The 23,130-nt window shown below is 35.8% G+C and overlaps 1 protein-coding gene across 2 annotated transcripts in view; it reads left to right on the top strand.

Moving 5' to 3' along the window:
* The window catches only part of col6a1 (collagen, type VI, alpha 1), a 97,539-nt gene that overhangs the window by 38,515 nt on the left and 35,894 nt on the right, over positions 1–23,130 (top strand). For both annotated transcript variants that reach the window (XM_039756475.1, XM_039756474.1), the window contains 9 exons: positions 5,232–5,285; positions 7,333–7,395; positions 8,851–8,913; positions 9,525–9,578; positions 9,858–9,893; positions 13,864–13,926; positions 14,338–14,400; positions 18,255–18,317; positions 19,933–19,995. In XM_039756475.1, coding sequence (XP_039612409.1) covers positions 5,232–5,285; positions 7,333–7,395; positions 8,851–8,913; positions 9,525–9,578; positions 9,858–9,893; positions 13,864–13,926; positions 14,338–14,400; positions 18,255–18,317; positions 19,933–19,995 — 522 coding nt within the window. The remainder of the gene's footprint in view (positions 1–5,231; positions 5,286–7,332; positions 7,396–8,850; positions 8,914–9,524; positions 9,579–9,857; positions 9,894–13,863; positions 13,927–14,337; positions 14,401–18,254; positions 18,318–19,932; positions 19,996–23,130) is intronic.

The raw sequence follows: 23,130 nt of genomic DNA, 5'->3' as shown, positions 1-23,130 counted from the left end.
TTTAAATAGAAAATTAAAATGATGTATACAGAAAAATTAAGATACATATAGAAACAGAAATAATTTTTCACATAGAATTATTTATAAGCATCAACTAGACAAGAATATAATACAGACACACTGATAATCTGTGTTCTAATTATTAGTTTAATATAGTTACGCTGTGAAAACCAGAACCAGTGTAGTGTACAAGTGATAGGTGGGGATGTTTTCTGCAAAGAGATATTATCTATACTAATAAAAGGCAAAGCCCTCACTCACTCACTGACTCACTCACTCACTCACTGACTCACTCACTCACTGACTCATCACTAATTCTCCAACTTCCCGTGTAGGTAGAAGGCTGAAATTTGGCAGGCTTATTCCTTACAGCTTACTTACAAAAGTTGGGCAGGTTTCATTTCGAAATTCTACGCGTAAGGGTCATAACTGGAACCTATTTTTCTACATATAATGTAATGGAGTTGAGTTGGAGATGGCCGTAGGGGCGGAGTTTCGTGTGACATCATCACGCCTCCTACGTAAGTACGTAGAGAACAAGGAAGAACTCCAAACAGCGATGAGCACAAAACGCCATTTCACAATTGAGAAGGCAGAAAAACATTATGAAGCAAATGATGCATACAAGCATATTCATAAGTACAGCTACTGCGGAAACAAAGCACGGCGTGAACCGTAAGTTTATATTAAATTAAGTTCATAGACAGGCTGCCACTAGCGTTTGTAATTTAGTGCCTGCCCATATAAGGCCGTCCATCAGCGGCAATCCAATACAAACACTGCGGGTAAATATTCACGTGTGAAGGACTGTGCTTATGCAGAGGAAGATGAGATGGTCAGGGTGGTGTTTGGCACAAACTCAGAAACTGCGAGAGAAACTTTTAAGTGCGGGTCTTAGCTGACATTACGAGATGGCACCAGCACAGCTGGGAACCTTCGATGCAAGAACACCAAGCGGCTCACGTGAACTGACGCAGTGCACAGACAAAAAGCAACAGCTCCAAAGAGTGCTGAACAAAACCGAATTACACAATTAAAGGCAGCAAAAAATATGAAGCGTCTGATACATAGAATCATATTCATAAGTGCAGCTACTGCGGAAACAAAGCACACGGTGGAAAAAGTGAATGTCCGCTAAAGGAAGACAGTGTAAAAAAAACCGTGCATGCAGTTTGTCACATCTCAGATAAAGAGGAAGACGAGCTGTTTATTGATGCAGTAAGAAACTAATCGATGAATGAAACCTCTTATCTTTACAACGATTGACAAACACGGAATGTAACTTGAACACAACACATCATACAAATACGACCTGATTGAAACAAATAATGATAATCAAATCCTTGATGACAGCAACATTCAATAACACTCACAAAACAATTACTGTATATTGACAATCATGTTACGTTATTTTTAAAATGTTCTCTTTTCATAACTTCTACTTCTCCACTGCGATACGCGGGTATATATATATAAATGTATATATATACCCCGATCTACAATACATACTCTCATAGACAAGCCACACGCTGTGGCTAATTGTAGAGTCTTAAGCCTCTAATGCTGACATCGAGGTTCGATTCCTGAGAGGGATGCACTGAGTATATATGCGCGCTACCGATTCATTTTACCTTCGCATCTCCTTGGTTTGGGGCGTATGAAAAAATATTTGGTTAACTCAGAATCATGTTACGTTATTTTTAAAATGTTTCCCTTTATTAGCACAAGCACAGCTGAGAAGCTTCGATGCATGTACTCCATAACGCGTTAAAAATAACGCATTTAATCACACTTTCAATTCCAGGAAGCGGGAACTTTTGTCAATGCATGATTTCCTGGTACATCCATTACACTGATGCACACATCACAGCTACAAAAATGTTATAGTCGGAATAAAGCGTTCCTACAACTGATCATTTCGACTACCCGAAGCCTTGATAAAAGCATGGTTTTGTGCACACTGAAAAGCAAGCAAAATTAGATGCATTACAGAAAGCAGACTTTGTGGCTCTTACTGGGGATCATTGGACTTCGTGACCGTTAGTAATTCTGATTACATCTAATTACAAAATGTTCAATGAACACACTGTTTTAGCCTAATGTACAAAATAATTTTGGCTAAGGTTACTCAGAGTTTAAAGATTAAGTTGGTCAAATTACCTTTTATGTTTCTGACTTATTTTTTTAAGAAGAAAAACTGCACTTTATGTTGAAATTTTGGTTATTATTATTTAAAGACAATACTATTCTGAAAATCTACTTAAAGTACTTAAACTACCACTTTATTTTTAAGTCTGCCCAATTTTAACCAGGGATGATATTTTTGTTTCTGTTTTGAATTCAAATGCAGTTTAAAGGCTTTTTTCAGAAATTAAAACAGCTTCAGTTTACAATATTCATGTACATGTCTATTATTTGATTCTGTCGCCCACTAAAACACTTTTAAATTAAAAAAAATATTTGCGATTTGGGGCAAATTTACGTGTGCGATTACATATGATTAATCAAGATTAATTCTTACACAGCCTCTAATTAATTGGATTAATTTTTTTAATCGAGTCCCACCTAATATATATATATGTGGATATATATATGTAGATTTGTATATATATATGTGTATATACAGTATATATGTAGATATGTATATGTGTATATACAGTATGTATATATATGTGTGTGTGTATATACAGTATGTGTATATATGTATATGTATATATATGTGTCTGTGTGTGTATATATATACATATATATATGCCAGCAACACTCATGACAATGACAAAACAATTACATTGTCAATCATGTTACGTTATTATTAAAATGTTTCCTTTTCTTTTTACTTCTCCGCTGCCAATCGCAGGTATTTTGCTATATATATATATATATATATACAGATATATATAAATATATATATATATAAATAGATAGATATGACAACAACACTCATATCAATAACAAAACAATTACATTAACAATCATCTTACGTTATTTTTAAAATGTTTGCTTTTCTTTTTCATAACTTCTTTAACACACTACTTCTCCGCTGCGAAGCGCGGGTATTTTGCTAGTAATATTATAAATTGTAAATTAGTCGTTTATCTTCCTAGAAATTATTATCGGTGTAATGTTTATGTTTATTTTTGTTATTGCCTCATAAAGTTCAACTGCTGTGTCTGATGCCGTCACAGAAGGATAGTCTGAAGATTATTTTTGAAACATTTGTGGATAAAAATCAGAGAATTTTACTTTTTTCATTCTGATTACACACAAATTGTACTGAGCCTTTTGACCAATAATGCTGCCCTCAAAAATGTGCCGCCTGGGGCGGACCGTCCCTCCACCTGCCCCTAGCTACGCCAGTGCAGAATATCCATTCAAACACAACAGTGTTTTCTTTAGCATTTATCAAGCTATACTGCTTTTGACTAGTTAAAATTGTTATTTATTTTGCTTACAATGCCAGAACCCTGAAACAGATTAAGTGTGCTTGATAATGGCTGGATGGTTATTTAAGTAGTTTGTGACTGTTTTATTTCATTTTAAATATTTCATGAATTTCATGAACAGAGTCACAAACCTTTACCACTGAATAAAATGACAAAGTGACTCAAAATGAAATAGAAGAAAAATGGCGGAGGTAACAGCTGACCCCTTCATATTGTCAAGCATTACAAAATGGCTGTCATTGTGATATTGGTTATAGAGATTTTGTGGCTGCTAACAAAATACTTTCTAGTTTTTAATTATGTTTTGCTTACTTCAGCAAAGATAACCTTCTTTGAATTCAGCGCAGTCCCATTTTTAAAATAAGAAAACAGTTACAACAGTTCTGGTCATTAGAAACACGCTCTTCTTTTCCATTCATTCAAGGATTCAAACAAATCTTTCTCAGTGATAGTTTTTACCCACAGGTCATAAAGCTGCTTAATAGCTTCTTGTACTGAAAACATCATGAACATGCCTTCTGTGTTTTATGTATTGTCCATTATTAGTATTGTACTATTGTACCTTAACTAGCCTGTGAGAGGCATATAAGTCGGGATCTCATTATACCATGTACACGTGACAATAAACTTGAAGTAGTGGACAGACATCATTTACATTTGCATACAAGACACCCAACAACAAAAATGTTTCCTTTGCAATGAGCACTGCAAAAGCCTTTTATTGTAATGACTAGTTATGGTCAAGCACTGGTCTGTATTTTGGAACAAGTCTTTAATTAGTGACACCAACACAAACTGTTAAAAAGCAGAAATGCAAAACCATAAGAAACCAAAAAATGGATATGACTGTTCCTTTAGCACCCTTTAAAGGAATTTTCATCCTATATTGAAAGCTAGTCCTTAGGTTGGTTGGGAGCATGCACTGATAGCGTGTTACCGCACCCACCACTTAGGTCATAAGGGAAGCCATCCTCATAAACAATGAGACCTCTTTGCATACTTCTTTTTTGCCCCCAGATATACTCCTTGAGTGGCATTTTTCTGGTGTGTGCATTATGGTTAATTTTATAAAACACACAATCATTAAATGTAAAAGCTACAAAGAAATCCCCCTGCTTGTCTACAAATATATACTGTTTAATTTGTCACTTTTTTAGTCTGGGACAGAAAACAGCATTTCCATATCACCTTTTTAAAATATCATTGACCATCTTTAGCAAGAGTCGTTTTTTTTTTTTTCAATTAATAAGTAATATTCTTTTGTAGTTTTTTTAATCAAAAAACCTTGAATAAGTGTTTGTTTTAATTTAAATCAACAAGTAGCACATGCTCCACAGACAGAACTCACAAGTCAAAATTGTGCTTCCCTTCCTGTATGGATTTTGTGTGTTCTCCATGTGCTTCCATGGATTTTTCTCCATTAACTTCTGTTTCCATCCCACATTTCAGAAAGATACAACGTAATTAGAAAATGTCAACTGTTGTAGACTTCATGTAGCATGTATATAGATTTACTGTAAGTGTGTTATGTGATTTACTGGTGAATTACGCAAGTTAAAAAATGAATGGGTGAAAGGATTTCATATTATATTTTTCGGATCTTGTTTAATCATACAGCATTTTGCATTTGTTACATTTATTGTCCTTTACAGAAGTGTGCCATGGACCTGTGAATAATGGAAACAGTAATCAATTTATGTGAACTTTTATAATATCCTTTACACTAAATACTGCATCAATGGTTGTTTTTAAGTGTGAGGTTTTATATTTCTTTTCTTTTCTCTGTAGGGTGAAGCAGGATTCAATGGCTTACCAGGCTGTAAAGGGTCCCCTGGGCATGATGTAAGTGCTAATATTTTTCTAATGGAAAATCCTACTTAATTTACCTTTCTTTTCAATTCCATATATTTTGTACAACACACATGGTTATTTTAGAAAAATGAAAGGTAAACCTCACTATCGAAACTCTTTAATAATGCTGCTTGTTTGTGTGGATTTTACTTTGTTCTGTGCATTTTCACCTCTTTCTCATGTTTCAAACCACTGTTGAAAGACAATTAAGAAAGCTTCACTGGAGACCCTAAACTTTGGGCCAGATTTATAACCATCTCTTGCAAGATGTTTTTTATGATATAATCAGCCAACCTTCAGCCCTCCACTAATGTTGCTTTATAACTGACTAGCTGTCCCCCGCAGCTTCGCCTGCATAGTAGTGAAACAGGACAAACTATGTAATAATTTGTATTGAGAAGAAGTTATATTGATAGCTTTCATATCCAAGGGCCTCATGATATACAATATTTTTGGTTTTGTTATCAGGAACGAGAATGTAGCTGTGATCTCTTTTCCAAAACTGTAAAAATTTGGAAAAATATCTCAGACACAGCGGAAGGCAGGTATGCTCCAAAGTCAAATGTTGCCACTGCCACTTTTTGAGAGAGAGATCACAGCTACATGTGTTTTAGAGGGTACCTGCTGATTGGCAGAGATATCACGGCCATGTGCTCTTCTCTCCACGCAGGGGACGCTCTCCTGTCAGAGCTGAATATGATCATTGTGATACCACAATGGGCAACGGTGTGCATGGCAAGACAAGTATACAGTATTAAGGATGGCCCCAAAAAGGAAACCATTTACTAATGTCAACTGATAGCTAGAGAGCACAGTCTAGGTGGGGCAATGTGGTGTCAGTGTTTACAAGTTAGAACCTGTGGTGACAATACTGAAAAGTAATCTAGACCAGGATGTGTTCTCAGGTCTTGAAGCATTAAGCAAAGTAAATTTGAAAGCTAGTTACAAAACCTTAATACTAACAGTGGCAAATTAACAGAATGTTCCTTAAAAAATAGAAAACTAGACAGAATGGTCAGTTATCAAGAATGCAGTTTAATGGATGACCGTTGCAGTAAGTGATCTCAAACAGCCTTCAGATACACAGCCATCAGCTAGCTGGACAAATAAGGACTGAATACCTGATCCTACAGCTTATGCATACCAGAATGGCAGCATACGAATGTCACATGTATAAACAGCTTTGGGGCTTATGTTTTTTTTGGGTGCTTTAAAAATGTATCTTAATAGTATTTGTCTACTTTAGTCCCTTTGTTCCCTTAGTTGGTTTTTCTCTCTCTCTTGGCATTATATTGAGCTAGGAGAAGAGCATGGTTCAAGCACTTCTAGCTTTATAAATAGCATTCTGTTAATTGTGTGACTGATCTTGCTTGGAGCCTGCTCTGTGGTTTGTTGATCTTCTTGGTAGTTCATGTTGTTCATGTTCCCTTTGCGAATTGTTTTGAGGAATTCAGCATACAGTATTTTGTTTACTGATGTAACAAATACGGTTGCTAGTCCCATTTTATGAAAGTTGTGGTTTTCATCATCTTTTAGTACTTTGCCTATTTTTAATACTGTGTAAAATATGATCTTAAATGTATTTATAATCTTAGGTCTTATTAAGAAGAACTACACATTTTCAAAAATGATTTTAAGTGAAAACAGTGCTTGAGATAGGATTAGATCACAGTTGACACTAAATCTTTTTCAATAGATTTACTTTTATGGGTTTTCTTTAAAGTACTAGGAACCTCCTTATGAGCCTTCATACATGTCCTTTGATAATCTGAAAAAAAAGAAACTGCATTTAATTATCTTCATAATGCTCTACAGCTGCTTTCCTGATGATTAATAACCATGTATCAGAAGCCGGTCATAAAACCTGTTTGTGATCCAATTTAAAATTGTGATGTAATTTCCTGTTATTTCAACTGCACTTTAAAAGATTATTTGTATTTGATCAAACTTTAAGGTAAAAATATATAGAGCAGTGTGTGTGTTTTGGTTTCAATTATCATTTTGAAATCTGAATAAATCACTTCATATATAATTGCAGGGAGATACAGGCGGTGCAGGACCTAAGGGAGACCCTGGCCCTTATGGAGCAAAAGGAGACAAGGTATGTTGCTGTTCTTCATGTTATCTTCACTTCACGCATCTGGTTGCTCTTTATATACACCACATGTGAGTATTAATACACATCCATATGAACGTTGCTTTAGAAAAGTACAGATGTACACGATTATCTTTCTGCCTGTAACATGAGCAGCATGAAGCATTTTAGAAAAAGTAGATTCTGACCTTGACTTTAAATTGTACATTTCAAAAAGTACTGTATATTGTGGATGTTGCTTAGTTATTGTCTTAAACAGGCCATACTGCCCTTTAGATATCACCTTTACTAACCATATAACTTATAAGCTAAAATTCCTGTGTACAAATTTAACCTGTTTTGCATCCCACAACCCAAATGTGTGGGTGTTAAATTAGTTAGATTCTGCATTGACCCATTGTGTTTATGTATTGATGTGTAAACCAGCGTGCCCTGCGCTGAGTCACTGCCCCGTCCAATGTTTTATTCTGCCTAATGCATGATAGTCCAAGGATAGCCGAATTAAGGGTTCATCTCGAGTTACTATTGGAGAGCTAGTAAATAAAACAAAAATAAAGTATGAATAATTTCGAAAAATTGTCTCTGCTGCTGTAATAGACTCCAGTTAACCACCATTCTTATTTGGATTAAGGAAGTTGGAGTTGGGTATACTCAATTCAGGATTTGACTTTTCGTCTGTTTAATCATATTTGAGTTTGATTTTACCTTGTATTTTGGCGAAAGTTTATCTGGGCTTTCTGTTAACAGACTTTTACCTAATTTTGCCAACAGCAGTTTTCCTGGCGTGTATGCCACGCACACATAACCGAAAATAAACATTATTTCTGATTCCTCATTTAATGGACAAATTAATCTGATCAATAAAAAGCAGTTTATTTTTATGTAAAACAAATGGTAGTATAAGAAAAGGAGATGATAGTTACAGTTTCATTAATAAAAATTTGGTTGACCTAAGTGAATGTGTACTCGTTATCGTATTTACATACACATACAGACAGACACACAGACATAATTCCAGGATTCCAATACTTTCCCTATATTTTGCATACAAGAAAGTCAGGGAGGTCTAAAACATTGAGATTCATCAAAATCTCGACATCAAATCTTTGGACGATTACAATACTTCTCCTATACTTTGTATACAGGAAAGTAAAAAAAACAATAAGAAAACAAAGGTCATTTTACATTTTAGGCACTGTTATTGTGTTCAGTGGAAAATGAGTACAGTACTAACAATCTTTTCCTTTAGGAATATGTTAAGCTGATAGTCCCATGTTTATGGGAGAAAAACATTTGTATGTGATATAACTTATAGTGCTATTACTCTTAGCAAAAAATATTTCTGCCGGTTAAACTTTAAGTTAATTAAAGGACATGTTAAGTTTAAGTTACTGATATCATTAAAAACATGATACAGAGTTTGTTTCTTCGTAAAAAAAATGTTTTTTTGTATCCAATTAGGGAGATCCCGGACGTGATGGAGAAAGAGGCCGGCCTGGAAACAATGGAGCTCCTGGACCCAAAGTAAGAGCTTAAATTAATAAATAGTGAAAAGCAATAAGTTTCAATGAATAGTTAGTATTCAGATCTGAAGCTAATTTCTATACGATTTTATTTAACTCTTTGTAATCAAAGTAATAAATTAGGAAACAGTTTGGGCTGTATGAGGTAGTGTACTGATAATGATCCTGATTAATACAATTACTCTTCTATATACAGTATATTGTTTCTAACTACCTTGGGTTTTTTACAGCGAAAATCAGTAAGTTCAACTGTGGGTTGGTCAATTGAACGAGAGTAGACTCTTAAAGATTGTGAAGTTAATGCTAATCCCTTTTACCCACTGCCAGAGTGGCGTGAATAAAATATTTGTATTCCGAAGTTCAGAAAATATTGGGTTTGAAGAGGTAACTGTGTAAAGTAGAATGCATTCTTGTTAAAACACGGAAAGTGCAAACGTGTTGCATGTTCATTAGCACATGCAAGCAAGAATTTCACTGTACTCTGTGCAAATAATAATAATGACCATATAAGCCTATAAAACCACAGTTATATTTTAGATATTACTGATCACAACCTCCTGATTAATTTTAATTATTGGCTTACCTGACTATCTATTTATTTATGTATTTTAGGGAGAACCTGGAGACAGAGGATCAAATGGGGAAAAAGGAGAAAGAGGTGATGATGTAAGTCCTGTTCTTTCTTGTGTTTAAATTTGACATAACTTTAATCCTTTTAGCAAACCCCCCGCTAATATGCATATCTCATGAAATGTGTCCTGATTTGTACAATTAATGTTCAGCATGCTTTCAAATAATGCCTTATATAATTAATCTACAGTATGTGTTTTCAAGTCAGATTTCCCAATTAATTAGTTATTTACAACGCATGTTTCATTTAATCATCAGAATTGTTCTATGCAAAGATAATTATCTTAATGCACTTTGCCTTTTTACATGTTATAGGGTGAACCCGGCCCAGATGGTCCCAGAGGAGAGAAGGTAATATTATCTGTAATGGCTTAAGTAACATACATTTTTAAAGTATATATGAAGTAAAACACTATTACTTATACTGTACGAGGTGTGATCAAAAAATACGGTGAATGTTTTAAAAAAAGAAACATTTATTGCAGTATAAGATTTACAACTACTAGTGACCCTTAAAATACTCTCCTGCACTTTGAATACACTTATACCAACGCTCCTGCCACTTTGCAAGTCAGTTCTGGAAGTTTTCTTTCGAGAGTGTATTTAGTTGGGCTGTCGTGGCTGCCTGGATGTCCTCAATGGATTGAAATTGTTTGCCTTTCATGGTCATTTTCAATTTAGGGAACAGCCAGAAGTCACACGGTGCCAGATCTGTCGAATAAGGTGGATGCGGACACAATGTATTGTTTTTATTAGACAGAAATTGCAATACTAGAAGGAATGTGTGACAAGGAGTGTTGTCATGATGAAGAATGAAACCGTTTCAACATATTCCTCAGTTACTGATGTTGAAGGACGTCCTGATCTTTTCTTGTCTTCAACTGAGTCAGATCCATTACAAAATCGATCAAAACACTTGTAAACAGACTTAATTGTCGGTGCAGTTTCACCATAAACAGATTTTAACATCTGATTGGTTTCCTGATCTTTTTGCAATTTGAAACAAAATTTCATGTTAATGCGTTGCTCGATATTCATTATTAACGACAAACTTGAAAAAACACAATTGAACTCAACAGTGGCTCACAAACGACTGACAGTATCAAACAACTTGAAACTTGTCACAAACTAGGCTCTAGGATGGACATGTCAGAACCTGCATTGAATTGTTCTGCGTTGCTCTTGGATGGTGCTCTGCTTCAACATTCACCATAACTTTTGATCACACCACATATCTTCCATGTTAGCATTCAGCATTTCACAGCACAGATTAGACATTGCTAGCTCCAACTGACAAAATACATTTTCATACCAGCTTAATCCAGTTCCAGTTTGTGGAGTGCTGGGCATAAATTGGGGTACTATCCTGTATAATCTATCACTGGATACAAACACACACTCACTCATTCCCTTTGAGTCCAATTCACAGCCATAAAATAGCCTAACCTGCACATTTTTGGTGATGTGGAAGAAAAACACAAACTGCTCAAAGTTTTGAGAAGAACATGCAAAGTCTGCACAGACAATGACCAGACACAGGACTCAATCCCAAGATACCAAGTCAATGAAGCAATAGCAAAAAAACACAGCATTATTATGCTATGCTGGCTAGGCTATGCTGGCTTTATTACAAGGAAGTCACCGCCTTTACTGCACGTAGCACCTGCTTATGGTGGATAGCAAGTCAATGTGTTTTGCAATACAGAATTATAGCGCAATTGTCCCCATATATTTGTTTACAAAGGAGAGCTGATAGGCTACCAGACTCAGTCAAAAATTGGGACAGCATTAGAAAAGGTGTAGTTTGTAGTTCAATGACCAACGCTGTTAGTAAAGCTAATGTATTCAAACTACAGGGTCATTATTCAAATGCAACATGATTTGCCAAGAAAGTTATATCCTGCATATTCTATCAAGGAAAATAAGGAAGTTTAGTTTCAGATCTTTAGGCCACAATAGCTGAGCAAGTGCCAAAAGTCAAATTCTACTTATCTCAGTTGGAGCAATGTTATTTTTTATGCAATTTTTATTTCATTTTTATACTGCAGTATATGGCCTGCTGATGGAACACAAATTAAAGGTCATTTATGGCCAGCACAGCAGCATTTTTTTTTGTTTTTTGCTCTCACATAATCTTAGCATGAGTCATGGGAAAACTGGAACTTATCCCAGCAGCAAAGGGCACTTGGCTAGGCTTACTCTATCACTGCAGTATATCCACTAGAAGATTTGAAAAAGCTGACTACCTTCTTATTCTATTCAGTTTATACTTTTACAACACTTTTCTCAAATACAGAGTGCATGCACAATATCAGTAGCAGTAAAAATATAAAACCTCACAACCCTCGCATACATACAATCAAATATCCATCCACTTATTTTCTTTATCCACTTATGCAGTTCATGATTGTGGGGAATGGGGCTTATCTTAGCAGCATTGGGTACAAGGCTGGAATTAGCCCTGTATAGGATTCAGGCAAATTCTCACATGGCCTCAAAGTAAGCTTACATGCACATCTTTCAAACCACAACTGAAAAATTTGGAGAAACCCCCCCATAGACACATTCCTTTCAAACTTCACATGTGAAGTACTCAGGCTGGGATTCCACCGAGGATTATGGAACTCTATGGAAGCATTGCTAAACCCTGTGCTAGCCCTAGATCTACATTTTTAAACTTATTAATTAAGGGAGTGTGAAAACCTGGTAAGGCTACTTGATATTGAAGGATATGGGAGCAATGACTCCAATAAATGTAAGTCCTGCAAAAAAACACCTGTCGGAGTCTACACTTGTATGGAAATTAATAACTTTGCCAAGATAACAGTGATGGCAAGTACCATGACAGGATACAGAGGAAAAAAAGGGAAAAGGGTTAGTGATCCCATGTGCTCAGCAGTGCCCTCTTTGTGGATTTCATGATATCATAGGTCACATGACCTGTGTGTCAAACGCCTAACAAGGGTCATATTTACGCTAAACAACATCCTGTTCACCTAGATTGTACAAAATAACATCAAATGGTGATTTAAAAATTGCTAAATCCTACACTCCACCACAGGATTTTAATAATTTATTCCAGTTCCTACATGAAGAAAAACTTTCTAACATTTGTGCTAAATCTGACCTCAACAAGTTTCCAACAGTGTAGTTTCCTGATAATTGATTGTGCTGCTGTTTAATACTTACAGTAGTTATGGTTAGGATTATTGTCTATATTTTTTGACTTTAGATATTAGACTAATACTTTAGTTTTGGTTGCTGGATCATTTGATGTCTTGGATCAAAACCCTGTCTGCTTTATGTTTACTCTTTTGATATCTTCTGGCCCTTCTGTTTTTTGTCCAGTGGTTCATGTACAGGTAATTTTTCTTACTTTTTGGACCACAATACAACCAATATCTAATTGCAAGGAGAACTACATGAGCAGTGCTATCATATACTATATGTTCAAATGCATGTGAACCCCCCTCCAAATTATTGAGCTGAGATGTTTGAGATTCACTCATTGTTAACAGTAGCATAAAATCAAGCACATAGCCATACAATGTGCATTGACTAACATTGGCAGTAGAATAGGTCGCACTGAACAGCTCAATGACTTTAAACGTGGCACTGTCATAAGATGTTACCTTTGCCATAAGTCAGTACATGAAATTTCTGCTCTGGTAAACCTTTCCTAGACAACTGTAAGTGCTATTATTGTGACGTGAAAGTGTTTAGGAGGAACAACAGCTCAGCCACGAAGTGGTCGTTCCATGTAAACTCACAGAGCAGTACTGCCAAATGCTGAAGTGCATAGTGCAAAAAAAAACTGTCCATGCTCTGTTGAATCACTCATTCTTAAATGCACAAGGACTATGTGTCGGGAGCATTGTGAAAAGGATTTCCATGCCTGAGGAGATGACCCAAGACTAAGATCTGTATGCACAATGCCAAGTGTCAATTGAAGTAGCATAAAGCATGCTGCCATTGGACTTTAGAAAGGTCTAAATATGTTTTCTGGTATGACAAACCACATGTCACAATCTGGCAGTCTGATAGCTGAATCTGGGTTTGGCACTTGCCAAGAGAACACAATCTTCCGGACTGCATGGTGCTTAATGTAAATTTTGGTTAGGGACTGATGATGGTCTTGGTGTATTAATCATAACAAATAATAAAGGGACACACAAAATTACCAAGATGTGCCTCCTTTAGTGGTGACTTCTCCCACTCCCAAATAACTCAAGTTTATAGGTGACGTTAGCTAGGAGTTTTTGCCTAGAGGCCACCAAATACTGATATATAATCTATTTGTCCAATAAATTGCCTTTTTTAGGGTAATCCTGGGGAAAGGGGCGCACCAGGAACTCCAGGGGCAAGAGGAGCCAGAGGTGATCCGGTAAGTTACAATTTATCTTGAAATTCTACATTACACCAGCAGTACAGCTGACCAATGAATGAAAGAATGTTTGGCAACCCTTTTCAAAAGATCTTCATAGACCTAAAACCAATAATCAATGTTATATTTTTCTTTATGTGCTAGTCATATGCTTTTATAACATTTTACATATACTGTGCACTGATATGTTTTTATTTCAGAACAGTCATTATTTAATTCATTTTCTAAAGAAATACAAGTTGGCGTTTTCAGCTGGCTGTTATTTCACTCATGGTGCTCAAAGTGGGTATCATGATGAAGCCAACTTAATATTTGATATTTGCCAAGTTTAACAGAAAAGGTGCTTTGGTTTTAGTTCTAGTTACTATTATTATTTGATATTTGTTATTTGTACTTTTCTTAAATTAAAAGGGTGATCAAGGACCGGCTGGTGAATCAGGACGGGAAGGCTCTCTTGGTCTTGATGGAGATCCTGTAAGTGCAAATATACAATATTTATACAGTATATATACATACATACATATTTGAATAAACTGCTTTGTCAGTGTTTAATACACAGAGAGACCTTAGTTCAAACAAATTACGTTTTGTAGCAGGTCCCTGTAATAAAATAAACAAATCACCATCTTTGGACAGTGTGAATCTTAGCATCCTCCTGACCGCTACACATTTAATATGAATATGAATCAAAAATGTTAAAGGGAAATACAGACAGAGACAGACCTGGAAGAAACCCAATTTAAGCACATTGTAGGAGTCAACTGGCTGGAGACTGGAGAGCTAAGTAAATTGTCCACAGCCAGCAGTCATGATTTTCCATGTTCTCATGTATTACCAGTATATTTATCATATACTCTAGTAACCCAGCGGCAGATTTACTATATTCTGTGTGGGGGTGTCTTTTCAAAAATTCTTTCTATTCATTGCTGATGCATTGACTAGGATTTTTTTGTACACATACAGCCCCAGTGTGAGAAATGGTGCATTTAAAGCCAGAGAGCTTTCCTATTGTACAACTAAAGAACTAACTAATAATCTCTGACCTGATAGTGCCAACCCAGGTCAGAATTTGGGATGAACCCATATCGAAACAGGCACTACTAGAAGGTTGATCTTACTGGGTTTTATAAATAAGCCTTTTATTTTTCAAAAAAAGAATCATCTAAAGTTGGCAGGTTATTCATCAGCAGAGAGATTAATAAAAAAATCCATTATGGCCAAAAATATTAACAGGATCCAAAGTGATATCAGAACCTAAAGGCAAGGTAAAACTCAAATCTAAAAATCAAAATCAGAAGTCCAAACTCCTGTAGATTTTACAGCTCTAAATGATGGCTATAAAACTGAAAATGCAATTCTCAAACAATAACGCCATCTTGGTTCTTAGTTTTTATGTCTTTTACCCTTCTATCAAATGAATACCACATAATGAGCAATACATAGCAATAAACATAGAAAGATGTAAATATCAATTAAAAGAAGGACAGAGGCATAGCCTCAGCTAGTGATGTCACTAGTCAGTAGGGTTGAAGAGATGGGACTTCTGGAATTGAACAAGAAGTAATGTCAGTTCTCCTCCCAGGGGTCTTCTTCTGTTCTGAGGATAGAAAAGGAGAAGGAGATAACAGCTGAGGTGGCACGGTGGCGCAGTGGTAGCGCTACTGCCTCGCAGTTAGGAGACCCGGGTCCTCCCTGTGTGGAGTTTGCATGTTCTCCCCGTGTCTGCGTTGGTTTCCTCCGGGTGCTCCAGTTTCCTCCCACAGTCCAAAGACATGCAGGTTAGGTGGATTGGCGTTTCTAAATTGGCCCTAGTGTGTGCTTTGTGTGTGGGTGTACTTGTGTGTGTCCTGCGGTGGGTTGGCACCCTGCCCGGGATTGGTTCCTGCCTTGTGCCCAGTGTTGGCTGGGATTGGCTCCAGCAGACCCCTATGACCCTGTGTTTGGATTCAGTGGGTTGGAAAATGGATGGATGGATAACAGCTGAGCTTCTTTATGCTTTGATTTAGGAGTTCTTATCTTGACAGAGCCCTGAAGATGCTCCCTAGGCACACATGTCTTTGACAGCATATAAACTTCCATTACATGGTTGCGGGTGTTGTCGATGACTATCCTTTCACCACTAGGCACAAGGTAGTAAATGACCCTTGTCAGGGTACGAGTCTACTGTAAGGTACACACAGAATGAAACACACTTAAGAGTCACATATTGCAGGTGGCCGTTAGGAATTACTAATTAACCTAATCTGCACACTTGGTTATTTGGTAGGAAAACTAGACAACCCAGAGGAAAACGTACACAGATACCGGATGAATGTAAAAACTTTACACAGGCAGTGACCGTGTGTTAGATTTGAACTCGCTGGTTGCATGAAATAGCAACACTCATTACATTTAAATAATAGGTTAGCTAAGCTGCTAAGGGACAGTCTAATTAATAAAGACATTCATACTATGCAAATGTATCTGAAAATGGTTTAGTGACATTTTAAATGTTAATGCACTTATGATACGTATAAATTTGATTTCCTCATCTCAAAAAAATGCAAAACTGTGGTGTCTTCCAGATTGCAGGATGTAAAACACCACTGGTGTCTACAGTTTTAGGTCTGGTAGCCATCAGTGTTAGACTGAAAAGAGCTGAGTGATGAAATGTTTCTCTGGTGCATCTGCAGTATAGTGTAACAGACCGAGTCTGTAATTAAATCCAGGACTGTCTGGGAAGTGTAACCAGGTTAGAGGTTAGCCAGCATATGGCAACAGCTGTTCATATCTCATTATATGACAATGTAATCACAATTTCATAGAGTAAAAGCTACACAAATACCACATTAAAATAACATTATGCATTATTAATACTGGGCACTTAGTGATATTTAATACTATCAGGGGAGTTCATTATATCAGAACACTTTATAAATCATTAACTGTGCCATGGAAAAATATGAATATGACATTTTTTCTGTTGTCTACTTACTCAATTACTGTAATCTAATAACTTGGTAATCTTCAACTAAAGAATTGTTGTGTTGGATAAATTGGTTTCTGGCTTTCTGAGCCAATCTTTCTAGTTTTCAACTTTTGTGTCTGAACTCTTTAGGATAGCCATAATAACATACAGCATTTAGAAAGGTATGTGTTGATATCATTATAAAACCAGGCCTGCCCAAATAATTCTGCATAAAACACCTTTTGAAAAATGAAGTCACTATGTTCACTAACAGTAAAAGAGCTTAACTTCTAATTGGATGCCTCTCATCCTTGCTAATTTAAAGTCTTGGTGAGGGAGAAGACATAATAAGAGTGTCACATAAAATGCTTATGAATAATTGATCAGTTCAGACTTTTCAAAATCTACATCTAGTGAAGTTTTTCTGTAAGCAACAGAATAATAACCATAAATTAGGTTGTATGTCAAAAATACCTGATAGAGTGTGATGACCCTGTTTTATAACATCAGCGCATGCATTTCTGTTAACGCATGTTTCTGCCATTTATTCAATATTTTTTTCTCTTTAGGTCATGATGATAGTTAAAGGGTTAGGGCACTTTCTCAACTGTCCAATGCAGTGCACATTTTTCTTATCAGTTACTGAAAGTCTTTTATTTACTAAATGTCAGGCAGATAAACCATCAACTTACATAACCCGTTATGTAATGGAGGAAATATAGGCCAAAAGTAATGCAGTGCTTTCAGTCTCCATTCATTCTGTGGCGTTCTGGCAGGATATGGTGCTTGTTGTGGAACTTACCCTAGATCAACCATGCCAGCCCCATGATCCATGACACTGTTGGCTATACATGTGATCCCACGATTGGAGATATAGAGAACATTGTACTCTCCTTTCATTTCCACTGAACTGTAAAGATACATGTGTACAGTGACTTCCAGCCTATAGCAGCTGGAAACATTTGCTGCACTACTCCCACAATCTTAAATCCAAGGCTGTAGAGGTTGGTCTTTAGCTTTGGTTTAAATGTTGAACAGTTGATGATATCTTACAAATAACAGTTCATACAGTAAAAAACATAGCATGACATAACCTACTTACACCATCCTAATCTCATTCAGTGTTGCAGGAGAGAAGTAATGAGATGTTAAGACAGTAAAAAGACAAACAAAAAGACCTAATCTGTTTAAAATGTTTTTCCATATTACAGACATATCCCTTTGATTTTGATTAAGCTAAATATTATTGCTTTTTGTCATGCTTACTGGTGTTGCTTATCCATATTAAAAGTATAAATGGAGGTATACTTATAGAATAAAAATAATAAGAAATCTGAACAAGACTCAAATATATATATGTGTGGGTTTTTTTTTATTATAGGGTGAACGTGGTCCAGTTGGCCCGAAAGGTTATAAAGGAGACGAGGGTCTTCCTGGCCCTGAGGTAAGTATTGGCGCTAGAAATTCTTCACTTTCAGGTTAATAGTTATATCTGTATCGTCAAATACACATGAAATTCTTATTTGTATTTCCAACCAGCAAATAAAACATCATCACTATTCACTGCCATGATAAACAAGATAGCACTAAAATACATAACTCAATTTTAGTTAATAGAAAACATAGCTTGCCTTATCTGATGAACTCTCTATCCCTGTTTATTGTGTATTGTGCTCGAATACACAAAGGGGTGTCGGTCTCATCAGTTGCGATAGCTGGTTTCCATTAATCGTTTTGGGGGAGGCTGGGGTGTTGCTCGATGACAGTGGATGGTTTCCACAGGAGAGGTTAAGGGGTTTATGAGCTGTCCTTATTTAGGTAGTAATCAGGTTTAGCACCCTTCTATAGAGCTTCTGGCTCTACTACTGGGTATCAGGTACACTGACCTAAGAGGCAATTACCACAGAAAAAAGTTGTCTGAATTCACATGTCAGCTTAAAAAACACATTATATTGAACACTTGTGCTCAACACAATAGAATGCCAGAAAGGGATCTTCTTAAAGAATGTTACTGCCATCTGGATGATCTTTTAAGTTTGCCAGGGCAATACATGTAACATTTGGCAAAAATTTTATGCCGCCTACCCCTAAAATAGTCTCATTGTCCCTGGTAGGTACTGTATTCTGGTGTAGGTGTTCTAGTTTGAAACTGCCCTACTGCCAGTTTACCTGAATATATTGCTATCATTGAATAAAGTATTATTTCAGACTCCAAAATATTCCAAAGCAGAAAGTCTTAGCCTATGAGCTGAAGATTGGTTAACAGGTGCCCTCTGGAGTGACAGTCAACTTTAATGTTCCAACTAATATACTAAAGAATGGGTCAAGTAAAATCATTTTTGTATTTTGGAATGACAGAAGTAAAAACTAGACCTCACTCGGATACAACTGCGGTGACAAGATCAGAAAAAAAGTTGTTTGTTAAAGAAAGTTAACAGATACAGAGCAGCTAAAGCAGCTTTCCTTAACACAGGTCTTACAGCCTCTATACTAAATATAGGGAATGTTTCACTGATGTTCATTGCTACTAAAGAATAAACATTTAAAGAGCAAACTAATGTGGGTAATACACTTTCTTTAAAAAACAAAATAACTAGATAAATAAAAACTAAATAAACACATGCCTTGTAGTAAAAATTTAACATTTAATGTACTACAGTACAAGAGAAGTTCACAAAAGTCACATATTTAGACATTAAAGTTTTGATAAGTAATTAAAGTAATATATGAAATAGAGCTCCAAAGATTGATATAGTCTTTCTAAAAATGTCAGTATAATATCATTGTCCAAGAGCATTTATTATACTTTTTGAACATGTTTATTTGAAAATATGTGCTATAAATAAATGTTGCTACCAATTTAGTAATTTATCTAGTAATAAAATTTATAGTATATAAATTAATTTAGTAATAAAAACTTACATACAACATGAAAAAGAACACCTAAAAAAGACTTTATAGTGGGTTAAACCCTCTAATTTTGAAATTTTTTATTCAAGTCCTCATGTCCTTTTGCTAGAAGTGGTTTTTTTATTTATAAAATGTACATTTTCTTTTAGGGTGTTAAAGGACTTCGGGGACCAAAGGGTGCTCCTGGTGATCCTGGTGTTATGGGCGAAAGGGTAAGTTTTGTGTTTTTTATATTCAACACCTACAATATGTTATAAATTAGTTTATTTTTTAATGGGCAGTAGAGTAACATTAAAGAAATAATTTGCTTACATCCATTGTGCATTATTTCTCTATTATATTAAATATATAGCCTTAACCACTCCCCTCCACACAGCTGGCCCAATCATTCCTCCTACTGTACACATCCTCTCTCCGTACCACCCCATGACTCTCCCAGTGCTGCTAACTCGCTCTTCAATGCAGTCAGTTATAATGGCAAGGCAAAAAAGCAAATTACAGGTATCTATTCAAGAACATCAAATTTTAGATGGCAATAGAAAAAGAGCAGCAAAAGCTGATAATGAACGTCAAAAAAAAGGAAATGAACAAAAAAGAGCTGCATATAATAAAAATCCAGGACAAAGAGAATTTGTTTAAAAAATGAAAAAGAGAAAAATATCCCAAACAATATGTGAAAAGAAATGCAAAAAAAGAAAGTTTATAAAATGTAAGTTAGAGGATAAAGTAATTCATAATATTGTATTTGACAAGGTGTTAATGTAATTACATTTTTTATTTACTTTTTATTACATTTTATTTTTTAACTTTTACTTTTTACTACGTTTTATTATTTTTAACTGTATTTAGAAGAGATGGTTGTAGTGAAATACTCAATTAACTGATTTTTTATCTATAATAACTAAGGACCAGACCATTTTCGTTCTGTGCTCGCATACTCTTCTATATAACATCTCTTTAAATACAATCGCTTTCTCTAATGGAGGAGTGCCCCAACACCCTTTGAGCGGCTCAGCCACGAGAGAACATGTACCCAGCGCTTGTTGCTGGGGGTTGGCAAGCGAATCGAGAAGGGGCAAAGTCCCCTAGTAGTTAATTAAAATTGAAATGTCACATATTGTAGAGCAACCATACTGTTTGAAATATTGAAAAATGTTTCTTGCCACATAATTCCCTTTGTCAAAATGACCCTCTATCCCTGGAATTATTGTCTGTCTATAAGTTCCTGCGGAACACAAAAAATTCATCACCGATGTTATTTCTCATGACATAATTTGTAGCAGATAGAACACTATCTTTGGTTTAAGTGATGCACAGGAAAAATAGAAAAAAATTTTAGCGAATACCAAGTGGCAGCAAGGAAAAACGTACTGTTTGCTAGTTTACGCAGTGGTATAAACAACAAAATGTAGTTGATCGAGTGACAGAGTGGTGGAGAAACTCGAAAGTTCAAGTTCAGAAAGTTGCACAGTGCCCGAAATAAAAAAGAAGTGGTCAGATATCAAAGTCGCCATGAAAAGGTGAGCAGTGGCCTACTGTCTGAGTGTCATATAGAAGCATATTAGGGTACAGAGAAAAGAAAAAAAATAGGGATACATGCTTCTTAAACAGGCTTACTCTAACGCAGACAGGACACAGAATACATTACATTCCTGATATTACAGCTCTCTGAAGAATTTAAATACTAAGATGGATTCTTGATATAATTTTCATGATGATAGGAATTAAAGCATGTATTAAACATGGGGGCACACAGTGGTAGCGATAAGCTTGTGCCCTGTCCAGAGGTTGTTCCTGCCTCCCGCAAGGTGCTTACTGCGCTGTGTACGACCCTCAATGAAATAATTTATTGCAGCAGTACTGTCTCTTTCAAATGTACTTACCCCCAATTCCTGTCCTTCCTTTTCTTTCTCTAAGTAATCAATCGCCACACAGTAAGTTCTTTAATAAATGTAAAACCATCTCTAACTTTAAAATGCCAATTTTTCAAAATTTTTAGGGAACGTCGAAATATCTTCATAGTACATGTTTAATTATTCCAACCATCTATCCATCCAGGGTCACGCCAGTCCCAGTAAGCAAACAGCGCAAGGCAGGAACAATCCCTGAACAGGGTGCCAGCTCATTGCTACCTCTGCACCACTGTGCCCACACATTTAATTATTAACAGTGTACATTATTTAAAAGAAGTTAAAGGTTTATCTGTATAATGTAATATACAAACTTAATTGAAATCATTTATGCTCCAAGAAAATAGCACTTGGAAATCTAAATTGACTTAGAAGCCATCATCATATGTAAATACATATTGAAATAAATTCCTTTATTGTTATTGTATGGTACAATGGGATTCAATATGCATATCCTTCATAAACTTATATTCCTATAAAATGATATAATAATAAGATAAAAAACAATGAAAAATATACAATATGAAAACATAAATGGCTCAGGTTGTGCAATATTACAATTGCAGTGCAGGTTTACAGAGAGGTAATTGTACTTATAAGTACAAACACTTCTACCAGGAGCACTTGATGGACTGATTGAGTGTGTTTAGAGCTCTTGGGATGAAACTGTTTCTGAACCGCAAGATCCCTACAGGAAAGGCTCTGAAGCATTTGCCATATGGGAACAGTTCAAATAGACTGTGCGCATGGCTAAGGCAGTGTGTGCTAGATGTTGTATCCCATAATCCTCTTTCTGATCAGCTATTGTAAAGCTGTGATTCCGCGCTCAGATACAGTGGGTTTAAATACTGTGAGTGGTACACTGAGAATAACAACGCTAAGGCAGCTGTAGTATTTGGAATAGTTTGGCCAATCCGGGACCATTATATGGTTACATGTTGATTACAATCAGATGCCTTAATATAATAAATAATGTGCGGTTAATTTCAGTGTAGTTGATAAAGCCGCATCAGGGATGTGAATCTAAAAAATAAAGGGAAACACACACAGGAACAGTAGCACTGCTTTGACTCTGGGTGCTGCCAGTTTGCAAAACTGAACTGAAAAATTGCGTACGCAATGGATTGAACTGGCGTGAGAATATGCATGGCTTTATGCCAAGTTTAGTTTTTATTCATTGCAATGTGAGTGTGGAAACAGGTGTATGCAACATTTTTGTGCGTACACACTGTTTATACATGAGGCCCCATGTGTTTTTGACAAAAATAAATGCCATTATTATTGTAAGAATTTTCATGTAAATACTAACAAAAATATACGTTTGTTTTCCATGGAAGAAATTCTAAGAACCCTTAATGGAATAAGAATAATTATTTTTGGCAAGATATTAAATGTTCTGATGAATTTCTTATGAAAGAAAGAAAAGCAGATGTGCCA

Source organism: Polypterus senegalus, chromosome 6 (assembly GCF_016835505.1).
Source record: "Polypterus senegalus isolate Bchr_013 chromosome 6, ASM1683550v1, whole genome shotgun sequence".
NCBI classification, from domain to species: Eukaryota; Metazoa; Chordata; class Cladistia; order Polypteriformes; family Polypteridae; genus Polypterus; species Polypterus senegalus.
The sequence above is the reverse complement of the archived record's forward strand: the minus strand, read 5'-3'. Positions and strand labels throughout refer to the sequence as shown.